This window comes from Mizuhopecten yessoensis, unplaced genomic scaffold (genome assembly GCF_002113885.1).
Source record: "Mizuhopecten yessoensis strain PY_sf001 unplaced genomic scaffold, ASM211388v2 scaffold11145, whole genome shotgun sequence".
NCBI lineage: Eukaryota > Metazoa > Mollusca > Bivalvia > Pectinida > Pectinidae > Mizuhopecten > Mizuhopecten yessoensis.
Genome location: NW_018408902.1, coordinates 1415117 through 1430005, shown reverse-complemented (window position 1 = coordinate 1430005; position 14889 = coordinate 1415117). Strand labels below are relative to the sequence as shown.

The 14889-nt window shown below is 39.1% G+C and overlaps 1 protein-coding gene across 2 annotated transcripts in view; it reads right to left on the bottom strand.

Moving 5' to 3' along the window:
• Positions 1-338: 338 nt before the first annotated feature.
• LOC110466869 (putative neural-cadherin 2) overlaps positions 339-14889 on the bottom strand; it is a 91287-nt gene continuing 76736 nt past the window's right edge. Inside the window, exons 29-36 of one of the 2 annotated variants that reach the window (XM_021523671.1) lie at positions 14643-14856; positions 13853-14031; positions 8092-8395; positions 7409-7613; positions 6935-7179; positions 6255-6383; positions 5777-5866; positions 339-5424 (exon numbers count right to left, since the gene is read on the bottom strand). In XM_021523671.1, the coding sequence (XP_021379346.1) occupies positions 5162-5424; positions 5777-5866; positions 6255-6383; positions 6935-7179; positions 7409-7613; positions 8092-8395; positions 13853-14031; positions 14643-14856 (1629 nt within the window). In that variant the 3' untranslated portion in view covers positions 339-5161. Of the gene's footprint in view, positions 5425-5767; positions 5867-6254; positions 6384-6934; positions 7180-7408; positions 7614-8091; positions 8396-13852; positions 14032-14642; positions 14857-14889 lie in introns of both variants that reach the window. The other variant, XM_021523672.1, reaches the window with a different exon arrangement.

The window sequence follows — 14889 nt, the reverse complement described above, 5'->3', positions numbered from 1 at the left end:
CCCAGCAATGAGCACCAATATCTTTATTGATGGCTCCCCAGCAAGGAGCACCAATATCTTTATGTAAGAAGGGCATTTAACAACAACCTGATATGGTGACATTATCATAACTAAATAGAAATTATCTGTCAAATGCTGAGAAGACGTTTATCTTCAAAGCAGAAAAACAAACAAATTTTTTGTTTTAAAACAATTGTTATCAAGTGTCCCAATATTCCGTCTTTGCGTATTGCAGAGTTATCTTCTCTTGGGAGCAGGTATTGATTGTTACGTCACTTGTTTGTGAGAGTAACGTCATCAATTTTTGAGAAAACGACGTAATTTTCTCACACAAACCAATGACGTAACAGTCAATACCTGCTCCCAAGAGAAGATAACTCTGCAATACGCAAAGACGGAATATTTGCAAATCACATGGGCACCAAATACAGCCAATACAGTACTGACTACTATATGTATTATCAATTGTTTTTCTTGTTAACCTTTAGCTCTAGCGGCACCTACAGTATTATGAAATTTGGAAAACATTTCGCCAAATACATTTTACGACTGAATGATTTAGATGAGTTATTTAATCAAATTGCATTTTGTACTATTATATTAGAAGTACTGAGATGTTCATCATTGTTGAAGAAGCTTGAAAGTATGAATAGCTTTAATCCACATATCTACAATAACGATACTGACATACAAACTATAAACTACATGTAGGTCAAAGTTCACAACCAATGATATAAAGAGTTAACAAACTAGAACAAGGAAAATTAACCAAATCATAGTTTCTCATAAGCTACTCTGTTGCTATTTTACATTTTCTAAATAAGCTGGTCCTTATATTTCATTTCATTGAGGACACGGATAAATTATTTCTATCTATAACCAATTCTACCATGGCAAGTTCAAGATCATCAGATCTTATACAAATATTATGCTCTTGTATGTAACATCTCTCTCATTTTACTACAGTGGCTTCCACGAAGTGTAATATCCAAACGTATACTACATTTATTAAAACTTACCAGAATTGGCACTTTTCATCCAATAAAACATTGAAGTTAACCTGGACAAATTAAATAACAAAAGACACCTTTAAATTATGCTATAGGTACTGTGTTCCTATTCCCAATTCAACAATTTTTACCCGAGTATCTAAGTAAAATAATGAAGGTTCCTGTTTTGTAATAAACGTTAATGTCATATTCCATTTAATGTAACTTACTTTCCCTTTAATGTAACGCTTAGGTAATGTCATATTCCTTTTAATGTAACTTACTTCCCCTTTAATGTAACACTCAGGTAATGTCATATTCCTTTTAATGTAACTTACTTTCCATTTAATGTAACACTTAGGTAATGTCATATTCCTTTTAATGTAACTTACTTTCCCTTTAATGTAACATTTTGGTTAAGTCATATTCCTGTTAATGTAATAATTACCTTAATGTAACATTTTGGTTAATATAATATTCCTGGTAATGTCACATTCCCTTTAATGACACATTTTCATTTATGTAATATTTCTGCTAATATCACATTTCCTTTGATATAACATACCTGTCAAAACTGTTTTAGTCAAAGTAACAAGTTCAGACAAACAGGATATTACAATGAGCGGATTCCACTGTTAAGTAAGCAACAACAAGATGACACGTACCGTAGATTAAAATCAACTCTTAGCTATACCAACAAATACAGCCGAAGACAAACTTATTACAAAGGACGCAAAAAACTTTGCATAATTTACACATGGTACCAATATTAAAAAGAAATCTCAAAGCACCTGAATTTCAACATAATCATAAGCTTTAAAAGCCACGTATATGACAAATTTACTTGGGGGAAATGTTTAAACACATTCTCATCATGCATCAAAATTGTTTGGTGATGATGATATAAATTAGCGTGGAATATTGCACACATCAATTCACAACCACACCGCTTAATTAAAACTCCTTTGAATTACCGACCAAACTTGTTATGTGAAGGACAACAGTCTAAATTGTGTCTGTTACACTCACACACTTCTTCTTATGTATGAAACTCAAGTTTTGAACATTTGAAAACAATGGAGACGGATGAAAATATATTTTCTATAATTCTATATCAACCCCAAAAAAATTAAGAATGATAAATTTTTCTGAGACAATAGTAATGAAGAATTACAAATTAATATACCCTGTAATAATCAATCAGAACAGTTTCTGTAAAAGTTATTGTTATGATTGCTAAAACGTTTCTAATAATGGTTTTTAGCATGACGGTTAAATATCATGTGTTCTCTCTTGGTCTTTTAAAAGTAAAGCATGCTAATTGCATTGATAATAATGGGGGAAAAAGTAAAAGCTTGGCAGTGCAATTCAAGATAGTGGCTTAAAAGGATGACCGTGATGATACTATGATGACAGCAAGCAAATCTTTAAACTTTCTATGACAACATGTACACAAGATCATTCAAATACAAAATCATTTCACTAATGTAAAGACAAACCTAAAGATGTAATTTAAAGCGATATCAACTACAGACCATATGATCGTCAACCAAATACAAACTGTGGTGAATATATTTTATGAGAAGGCAAGACTTGAAAAATACAACTTCAATAAAAACGATTTTTTTTCTCTCAAAATGTATCAAAATATTAAAAAAAAATGTGATGCTTTAACATGGCAATCTGATGATGATGAAGGTGAAGATGGAATACAATGAAATTCTGTTCCTTAAAATATGTGCATTAAATGACATGATGAATATTCATTTAGGGTGATACTTACTTGTCATTGTTTATATATATATATAATGGTATATATTGGTGCATCCTGTTGCCAAGGTGATATGAGATAACTAATGAGATCATTTTTTTTTAAACAGAAAATAATGCACTTATCAATATTTTTTTCATGATGAAGAAAATAAATTTATAATTGATGTCATTCAGTGCTGGTTAAATTGAGAGCAGATAGACCATAGCAAATATACTTCTGTGATACACAATGAAAATTACAACTAATTTAATTATGATCAAGAAAAATGGTTAAATGAGGAAGAAATAGGTTATGTTTTTTGCAGCCTCTGGTACCGTGCTATTTGAATATCATTTGCATGGAGTTGGAACATTTCTGGAATTAAGTCTAAATGATGTATTATTTGTGTTCGACATAATGATACAGGTGATGATTTTTGTAAGCATGTCATTGGTCAATATATCATTGGTCAGGTTTCACACATGGAAATGGCAAGGTGTGATTTTGAAAATTCCAGTTGAAAAACCCCTTTCCAATATGACTACAAGATGCACCAAAGTTACCACACTCAAGTAAATAGGTACTATATGTTATATAGCTGAAATTTCTCTGGGCACATGGTTTGGTCCATCTGTATATCAAATCTATCACCCAACTTCTATTTTCTTTTTACATATATAATACACTATAACTCTCTTGCTCTCTCTCTTCTCTTTATCTTTCTTCAAATACAATAACCACTCTTTACTTCCTTTTTTTTACAACACTATCTCTCTCTTCGCCATCTGTCTCTCATACAATCTTTCTGCTTTCATTACACATATACAATACATTACTTCCTTCTATCTACCTTTCTCTCATTCAATCTTTCCATTTTCATTTTACATATATAATACACTACCTCACTCTATCTTTTTCTCATCTGTCTACTTTCGTGTTACATATATAATACACTACCTGACTCTAATCTCTCACATAACCTTGCTAACATTTAATGAATTTGAAATATAAGTAGCATCTTAATTTAACCTATATAAATCTATCTCTTCTTGCCTTGATATGAAGGAATATATCAACGCTTTATCCACCATTAGATTCTGACTACATGCATTGGCTAAGTCTCTCACTGCAAAAGTCATCTTTACCAGTCTGGATTTTTTTCTTCCTGAATACAGTATTTTCAGTATTTACTCTATCACTACGCTCAGTGGAATGAGTCAAACATCAAAATGTGTTCAAGGACAACCTCAAAATATTACACAATATTATGAATACTTTTCATACACTAGTAGCAAGCAAGGTCATCAATTGACAACTCTGATACTGGTCTCTCATCATTGCTTGGAACTGACCATTTTGATTTATTTTTTAAATTATTTGCACAACCATTGTATTCCTGGGAACATGAAAATATGTTCCCTGGAACAATCCCCACTATCCTCCAATTGGACTTTGTATACCACTGGAATGGTCATCAGTCCATTAGTGTATTCAGGGGGGAATCACATACATTTAATTAAAACAAATATCCAGTGGGCTATATATAGCACCGAGCACGTTGCCCAGTAACACACAATATGAAGTCACTTTCACTATGGATGTCAAGTGCGATATCAAAATAAGACTTATCTCCCTTTAGCTTTATACAGTTGAACAATATATATTTATCCAAAATATCCAGAAAACACTGATGACAAATGCAACTTATTGTTGAATGGTAGCACACAGCTGACTTTGTTGTGGAGCGAAGAATGCTTAGCAAATTGTCATTTTCACATCCAGAACACAAAACCATTTAAAACAGTTATGTCGAAATACAGCCTGTATCAGTCTGACACATGTGTACAAGTAAAACGTGTATAAACACACATACACACATACAAAATGAGAATTGTTGCAGGATACGTTTCTCCTAGACAGATGTGTCCCTGACTAGAATCAACAACTACCTCCTGTCTATGATATATACTTGCTACATATTTTTTCACAGTAAAATATCTTTGGTTTCTTCTATGATAATTGTGTATATCTTGACTTTCTTCCACAAATTCAGTAAAGATTTGATCACACACAGAATGTTGAGGAATGGAAATGCACAATTTCTCATGTCATTAACTTCGGAGTTAAATGTATGTTGGTATGATCACCATTTGAACATACTGACCCTACGAACGGGAACTGATCTTTCTTTGATCAGCGTACAATACATGATATAGCACTCTGTTTTAATCGTCCGTAACACACGGATCAGAATCTTTTCAAGATGCACAAGGTGTCCATATGTCACCTAATTTCACTGTTAAATGAGGATCTAAGAATTGATGATTGTAAATAACTTCTCCGAAGATTGAAAACTGGTTTGTGGGCTACAAAACAGCGTCCATGAGCACATGATAGATGAAGCCTAGGACTGCTGGGGTCACAAATGGTCCTCAGTGGGAACTGATTGGTACATGTCTGCTAGTTTGGAGAACTTTGGTCCCCAGTCATCTAGGTACTCGTAGTCCTGGTCCCCGCCACTGGAACTTGTGTGGAGTGAACTCAATGACCCCAGGTCGCTGTCCCCGCCCTCGTACGCGAACTCCATGACGTTGTCGTGGGGAGGAGCATTTGAGTCACTGTCAGCATCAATCAGGCGGTCTTCTATGAAACTTCCAACATCTGGAGTCTCACCAGGGCGCACTTGAAAAGAAAAAATATTTATATTGAATATTTTCTGGTACAAGTTTCAAATTTTATGATATTGCATTTATTTATTTTTTTGATATATTTAAATTTTTGCTATTCAATTTTTTAGAGATATCAAATAAAGAAATTAAAAAGAAAATATGTTTTGCTTATTTGTTTTCAAAAATTTCATTTTTCCACAAAACATTCTCAAATGAATTTAATCATCATTTTAATATTTTATTTAACTTCCAGATATTTTCAAATGCTAGAAGAGAGTGTAGGAAGAGTCAAGTATAACCTACATTCTGGATTTACAATGAGAATATTAAAGAAGAGTAAAGAAAACAACACTTACTATACAAACCTTTATCCGGCCTCCCCTGGGATGGTAGAAGGAAGGGCTGATCTGGCTTACGTAAGCCAGATATGTCATATCCGTCCTGATCCTCTTCACCTGGAGGTCAAAGGTCATATTAAGTTAAACTGAATACACTCAGTTAAATAATTTTCCAATAAAAATAGTGCTTGCTATGGAACCACGAAAAAACCCACAACAGATTTAGTTTACAAATGCTCACAAAAGTTTGTACCACAAAATCTAAATAACTTCATACAATGAAAGAAAGTACCCACGAACATTTAATGTTACACAGTATCGATATGTAATGGGTGTTGTCATTTTCATACTAATTTATCATACACAAAAAAGTGAGAATTTACAAAGACCATAAAAATGTCCACCTTTACAGCAAACAATAATTTACTGTTTCATGAAATGTGTACATATAATACTAGCATGTATACAGATAGTGTTAAAATAGTCAATGTTGCGGTTGACTGACCTGCCCCTTCCTCGTCGTGGTCCATGACATTCTCGCGGATGTCGTCGTATTGGTCATCATACAAGATAGATTTCTCCGTGTCACACTTGGTCAGTTTCCAAACCAACAGGAAAACAAGCATCACGATCACTGTAACAAACCAATGAATCACACCCAATCTTTATCAATATATAAACTCAGATCAACTTCTCTATACTATACCATATTTGCTGTAATAAGTACCCAGTGCACTTGAAAATTTACTTGAGTCAGCTGCTAGTGTAAAGGTAACATATTCCCAGGGAGAATTTAAAAACTATCTTCTTTTTTCTCTGAAACACTGTAATATAGTCTTGTCTGAATGCAAGATTGTAATGTCTGATATAAATTGTATATATCCTGATTTATTGTAAACAGGAGTGGGCCAAATTGTCTCTTAACACAGGTGGTCTCTTAATAGATCTAGAGGTGGTCTCCCTAGCAGGTTTGACTGTTCATGCAATAATTTCAAAATCTATACAGAGCTCTGGTACTTGAGATCCAACCTGTATGTCTGGTAAACGTTGGTTGAAATGTTAACTCGAGATCCAACCTGTATGTCTGGTGAACGTTGGTTAAAATGTTGTCTTTTTTTAAGCCTCAATATCCACAGGGAAAGGTGGAGGATAAACTTACAGTGACGATGCTGGTATCATACTTACGTGCGACGGTGAAGATGCTGACGATGATAATGACGAGTGCTTCTGTCGTGACCCCAGCTGGGATGACCTCTGACTGCGCCTGTTGGTTACAGAGTGTACCTGTCCATCCTATGGGACAGTTACACATGAAGGTGTCTGGGTAGTCGAGCTCTATACATGTTCCGCCCGAGTAACAAGGGTTGGGTTTACAGTAGATAATCGGGATACAGTTCTCCGCAGTCCCAGGCTCACTGCCGGCTGGACACCTGTAGAAACAGTAATAAAATGTTAAAAACATAAAAAACATTATGGATGGGCTAGTAGAATTTTGTGAAATGTTACTGTACTTTGTCAAGCCCTGCTCCCCTCCATGATTTAGCTACAGTCCCTATCAGCCCTGCTCCCCTCCATGATTTAGCTACAGTCCCTATCAGCCCTGCTCCCCTCCATGATTTAACTACAGTCCCTATCAGCCCTGCACCCTTCATGACTTACCTACAGTCTCTGTCGCCCCAGAGAGGCACACACTCTTTACTGATTGGGATGCCACTTGAACAGAGGTGGCCCGTACAGTCGTTGTCACGGACACAGTTCATCTGGACATTGGGGTATAGGGAAAGGTTTGCTGCAGGGCTGTGAAGGTTTTCTTCCACGCGCATCGGGAACCACAAATCATCCACTCGGATATCTGTGATGCAGGCTGGAACGGATAGAAGTATCATATCTTAAGTCCGGTGGACGACAATTGATCATTATCTTTCGAGACATATTGTAGAATTTAATTCTACTGGAAAAATAAATATCTGTGATATGCAATGTAAAACTGGAAACATTGTTTTCATATAACATAAATCTCGCTAAATTTATTTATTTATTTTTCTTTTTAAATTACACAGCAGTTATTTCACCAAGGTTTCATTGTGCAACTGTACTCATGATCAGAAAAAAATCTGCAAATTCTTAGCAACCATATATTATTCTATTTGCCAATATGGAAAAAAAAAAACAGCAAAATCAATATCAAAGATGAACATGAAATAGAAAACATTTTGAAAACCACAACATTGTCCAGGTACAACACTACCCAAGATCAACACAACAATATTACTTATATCATTTTCCAAGTTACCTCCCCTCATCCAGTTTATTAGCGAGAACAAAAAGTATCTCTCACTTACTGTCTTTGAGACCACGTTTATCAAATGAGGGAGTTGCATCAAACACAACGCGAGCTCCAGCCACAATCTGGTCACTCCGCAGACTAAACTTCTGACTCTCTCCGAATTTGCCCCAGGTCTCGTTGTAATAACGACCTTCCCCTCCATCCATCTTGAGCTGGAACCATTTGCCAGTGCGAGTGAACTTGACATGATGCCACTGTCCATTGTTGGCTGGGACAGACGACAGAGACAGAACGTTAGGCATCAGGGGTGCATCATGGTCCTTTAGGTTGTAGGTCACTTGTAGGTGATTGTTTACGATCTGAAATAGTTGTCATAGATACTCAGTACATCACTTCATAAACTGACATTAGGCTTAATTAATAGAAGTAGCATTTTTTTCTTAAAAGAAATTTCTGCACAATCATGAGTAAGGTTTTTTGTACAAATTTCCTTAAAACTTTAATGATTTCTAATTAATTTGGGCACCATTTCTCGGGATAAAATCTAACTAAGCCTTCATATTTTTGGGCATGTATTTTGCAACATTGTACTGTCAGTTTACAACCAAATATAGTCATCAGCCATTTCAAAACATCACAATACAAAAAAGGATAGATTCAAATGAAAGGTTAGTGAATCAAAGAGAGTTGTCTTCCCTCTGCCATTAATTCCATCTTCTTGCCACTGATTATCAAGGTGTCACCACAAAGTCCCAATTATAAAAAAAAAATACAAAAATACAAAACTTTCAGTTTATTTTTTTGTCAGTGTTAGAAATTTACCAACTTTGTACAGAAATGTGCCAAGAGGACCACACCTCTAATTTTAACATGTTAAAATGTTTAAAACCACTAACAGTCTAAGACTACAATGAAGGTATTCTATTCAACATAGCATTCTATGTTGCTATGACCAGAAGTAACACATAGCCAGTTAATTCAAGACAGTTTGTCAAGCACATTTGTATGAAAGTACCATAGTCTCACCTCTAGTGTAATGTACTCTTTAGACGTGGACGGGAGGTGGAGCAGAATTCCCCCGTCCACATCAGGAGTACCATAGTCTCACCTCTAGTGTAATGTAATCTTTAGATGTTGATGGGAGGTGGAGCAGAATTCCCATAGTCTCACCTCTAGTGTAATGTACTCTTTAGCCGTTGATGGGAGGTGGAGCAGAATTCCCCCATCCACATCAGGAGTACCACAGTCTCACCTCTAGTGTAATGTCCTCTTTAGACGTGGACGGGAGGTGGAGCAGAATTCCACCGTCCACATCGGGAGTACCACAGTCTCACCTCTAGTGTAATGTACTCTTTAGACGTTGATGGGAGGGGGAGCAGAATTCCACCATCCACATCAGGAGTACCACAGTCTCACCTCTAGTGTAATGTACTCTTTTGACGTTGATGGGAGGTGGAGCAGAATTCCACCATCCACATCAGAAGAACAACAGTCTCACCTCTAGTGTAATGTACTCTTTTGACGTTGATGGGAGGTGGAGCAGAATTCCACCATCCACATCAGAAGAACAACAGTCTCACCTCTAGTGTAATGTACTCTTTTGACGTTGATGGGAGGTGGAGCAGAATTCCACCATCCACATCAGAAGAACAACAGTCTCACCTCTAGTGTAATGTACTCTTTAGACGTGGACGGGTGGTGGAGCAGAATTCCACGGTCCACATCAGGAGCACCATAGTCTTACCTCTAGTGTAATGTAATCTTTAGATGTTGATGGGAGGTGGAGCAGAATTCCACCGTCCGCATCAGAAGAACCATAGACTTACCTCTAGTGTATTGTACTCTTTAGACGTGGACGGGAGGTGGAGCAGAATTCCACGGTCTACATCAGGAGTACCATAGTCTTACCTCTAGTGTAATGTTCTCTTTAGATGTTGATGGGAGGTGGAGCAGAATTCCACCGTCCACATCAGGAGTACCACAGTCTCACCTCTAGTGTAATGTCCTCTTTAGACGTTGATGGGAGGTGGAGCAGAATTCCACCGTCCACATCAGAAGAACCATAGACTTACCTCTAGTGTAATGTACTCTTTAGACGTGGACGGGAGGTGGAGCAGAATTCCACGGTCCACATCAGGAGTACCATAGTCTTACCTCTAGTGTAATGTAATCTTTAGATGTTGATGGGAGGTGGAGCAGAATTCCACCGTCCACATCAGGAGTACCATAGTCTTACCTCTAGTGTAATGTACTCTTTAGACGTTTAATGGGAGGTGGAGCAGAATTCCACCGTCCACATCAGGAGTACCATAGTCTTACCTCTAGTGTAATGTAATCTTTAGATGTTGATGGGAGGTGGAGCAGAATCCCACCGTCCACATCAGGAGTACCAGACACCTCTAGTGTAATGTACTCTTTAGACGTTGACGGGAGGTGGAGAAGAATTCCACCGTCCACATCAGGAGTACCATAGTCTTACCTCTAGTGTAATGTACTCTTTAGACATGGACGGGGGGTGGAGCAGAATTCCACCGTCCACATCAGGAGTACCATAGACTTACCTCTAGTGTAATGTACTCTTTAGACATGGACGGGGGGTGGAGCAGAATTCCACCGTCCACATCAGGAGTACCATAGTCTTTCCTCTAGTGTAATGTACTCTTTAGACGTTGACGAGAGGTGGAGCAGAATTCCCCCGTCCACATCAGGAGTACCCTAGTCTTACCTCTAGTGTAATGTACTCTTTAGACGTGGACAGGAGGTGGAGCAGAATTCCAGGGTCCACATCAGGAGTTCCATAGTCTTACCTCTAGTGTAATGTTCTCTTTAGACGTTGACGAGAGGTGGAGCAGAATTCCACAGTACACATCAGGAGTACCCGAGTCTTACCTCTAGTGTAATGTACTCTTTAGACGTAGACAGGAGGTGGAGCAGAATTCCAGGGTCCACATCAGGAGTACTATAGTCTTACCTCTAGTGTAATGTGCTCTTTAGACGTTGATGGGAGGTGGAGCAGAATTCCACCATCCACATCAGGAGTACCATAAGACGTTGATGGGAGGTGGAGCAGAATTCCACCGTCCACATCCGGAGTACCATAGTCTTACCTCTAGTGTAATTTACTCTTTAGACGTTGATGGGCGGGGGAGAAGAATTCCACCGTCCACATCAGGAGTACCCTAGTCTTACCTCTAGTGTAATTTACTCTTTAGACGTTGATGGGCGGGGGAGAAGAATTCCACCGTCCACATCAGGAGAACCATAGTCTTACCTCTAGTGTAATGTACTCCTTAGACGTGGACAGGAGGTGGAGCAGAATTCCAGGGTCCACATCAGGAGTTCCATAGTCTTACCTCTAGTGTAATGTTCTCTTTAGACGTTGACGAGAGGTGGAGCAGAATTCCACAGTACACATCAGGAGTACCCGAGTCTTACCTCTAGTGTAATGTACTCTTTAGACGTGGACAGGAGGTGGAGCAGAATTCCAGGGTCCACATCAGGAGTACCATAGTCTTACCTCTAGTGTAATGTGCTCTTTGGTGGAGCAGAATTCCACTAGTCTTACCTCTAGTGTAATGAACTCTTTAGACATGGACGGGCGGTGGAGCAGAATTCCAGGGACCACATCAGGAGTACCATGGTCTTACCTCTAGTGTAATGTACTCTTTAGTACCATAGTCTTACCTCCAGTGGAATGTACTCTTTAGACGTCGACAGGAGGTGGAGCAGAATTCCACGGTCCACATAAGGAGTACCATAGTCTTCCCTCTAGTGTAATGTACTCTTTAGATGTTGACGGGAGGTGGAGAAGAATTCCAATGTCCACATCAGGAGTACCCTAGTCTTACCTCTAGTGTAATGCACTCTTTAGACGTGGAAGGGAGGTGGAGCAGAATTCCACCGTCCACATCAAAAGTACCACAGTCTTACCTCTAGTGTAATGTACTCTTTAGATGTTGACGGGAGGTGGAGCAGAATTCCACCATCCACATCAGGAGTACCATAGTCTTACCTCTAGTGTAATTTACTCTTTAGACGTTGACGCGCAGTGGAGCAGAATTCCACCATCCACATCAAGAGTACCATAGTCTTACCTCTAGTGTTATTTACTCTTTTGACGTTGACGGGAGGTGGAGCAGAATTCCACCATCCACATCAGGAGTACCATAGTCTTACCTCTAGTGTAATGTACTCTTTAGACGTTGACGGGAGGTGGAGCAGAATTCCACCATCCACATCAGGAGTACCATAGTCTTACCTCTAGTGTAATGTACTCTTTAGACGTTGACGGGAGGTGGAGCAGAATTCCACCGTCCACATCAGGAGTACCATAGTCTTACCTCTAGTGTAATGTACTCTTTAGACGTTGACGGGAGGTGGAGCAGAATTCCACCGTCCACATCAGGAGTACCATAGTCTTACCTCTAGTGTAATGTACTCTTTAGACGTTGACGGGAGGTGGAGCAGAATTCCACCGTCCACATCAGGAGTACCATAGTCTTACCTCTAGTGTAATGTACTCTTTAGACGTTGACGGGAGGTGGAGCAGAATTCCACCGTCCACATCAGGAGTACCATAGTCTTACCTCTAGTGTAATGTACTCTTTAGACGTTGACGGGAGGTGGAGCAGAATTCCACCGTCCACATCAGGAGTACCATAGTCTTACCTCTAGTGTAATGTACTCTTTAGACGTTGACGGGAGGTGGAGCAGAATTCCACCGTCCACATCAGGAGTACCATAGTCTTACCTCTAGTGTAATGTACTCTTTAGACGTTGACGGGAGGTGGAGCAGAATTCCACCGTCCACATCAGGAGTACCATAGTCTTACCTCTAGTGTAATGTACTCTTTAGACGTTGACGGGAGGTGGAGCAGAATTCCACCGTCCACATCAGGAGTACCATAGTCTTACCTCTAGTGTAATGTACTCTTTAGACGTTGACGGGAGGTGGAGCAGAATTCCACCGTCCACATCAGGAGTACCATAGTCTTACCTCTAGTGTAATGTACTCTTTAGACGTTGACGGGAGGTGGAGCAGAATTCCACCGTCCACATCAGGAGTACCATAGTCTTACCTCTAGTGTAATGTACTCTTTAGACGTTGACGGGAGGTGGAGCAGAATTCCACCGTCCACATCAGGAGTACCATAGTCTTACCTCTAGTGTAATGTACTCTTTAGACGTTGACGGGAGGTGGAGCAGAATTCCACCGTCCACATCAGGAGTACCATAGTCTTACCTCTAGTGTAATGTACTCTTTAGACGTTGACGGGAGGTGGAGCAGAATTCCACCGTCCACATCAGGAGTACCATAGTCTTACCTCTAGTGTAATGTACTCTTTAGACGTTGACGGGAGGTGGAGCAGAATTCCACCGTCCACATCAGGAGTACCATAGTCTTACCTCTAGTGTAATGTACTCTTTAGACGTTGACGGGAGGTGGAGCAGAATTCCACCGTCCACATCAGGAGTACCATAGTCTTACCTCTAGTGTAATGTACTCTTTAGACGTTGACGGGCGGTGGAGCAGAATTCCACCATCCACATCAAGAGTACCATAGTCTTACCTCTAGTGTAATGACCTCTTTAGACGTTGATGGGAGATGGAGCAGAATTCCACCGTCCACATCAGGAGTACCATAGTCTTACCTCTAGTGTAATGTACTCTTTAGACGTTGACGGGGGGGGGAGCAGAATTCCACCATCCACATCGAGAGTACCATAGTCTTACCTCTAGCGTAATGTACTCTTTAGACGTTGACGGGAGGTGGAGCAGAATTCCACCGACCACATCAGGAGTACCATAGTCTTACCTCTAGTGTAATGTACTCTTTAGACGTCGACGGGAGGTGGAGCAGAATTCCGCCGTCTGCATCACGAGTACGGAAACTCATCTGGAGAGAAATCATCCTCTCCTGTAAGGTGTTGTACATTTCATTCTTCAGAACCCACGACATAAAACCATGATCCTTCAAGTCACGAACTGTTGTGTCTACAAAACAAAATATATAAACAGGGTGTGAAATTAAATAGGTTGAATACACAGAGTTAAAAGAACTGATTTGTTTACCATTTTAGCACCAAATAGAGATAAAGCAGTTGTAAAATAAATAAACACCGAGTCCTCTCTCGAACCTAACATTTTAACCTGGCAATGTTGTGCAAAATCTAATAAGGATCGAGCGATTTTATCAATTGTTGAAATATAACAGAACATCAAATATTGTTTTTCACTTTTCAATGAAAACAAAATTGTAATTGTTTATTGCTTTGTGTCGCAACTTTTTGCCTTTTTATCAGCCTTGCTTGCTACCTATTTGTATCACCTTTGCTATCCACTTGTATCACACTTGCTACCTACTTGTATCACCCTTGCTTTGTAGTTATGTCTCCCTTCCTACTTAATTGTATCACCTTTGCTATCCACTTGTATCACACTTGCTACCTACTTGTATCACACTTGCTACCTATTTGTATCACCCTTGCTTTTGAGTAATGTCTCCCTTCCTACCTACTTGTATCACACTTGCTACCTACTTGTATCACACTTGCTACCTACTTGTATCACCTTTGCTATCCACTTGTGTCACACTTGCTACCTACTTGTATCACACTTGTTGGATCCTTTGTACTTAGGTCTGTAGCCAGGTTTGCAGTGACATTTAAAGTCATTGTGGTTCCAGTGGACAAGTTCACACGTGGCGTGGGGCCCACAGACACTCTGCCGTCTCTCGTCCTCGCAATGCCGATCTTCTTGTGGGCAGTCATTCTCATGATTCAAACCTGGGTGGTTTCGGCTCGTGTATAAATCATAGAGCTGCAAAAAATATAATTATTTGTGTAAACATCA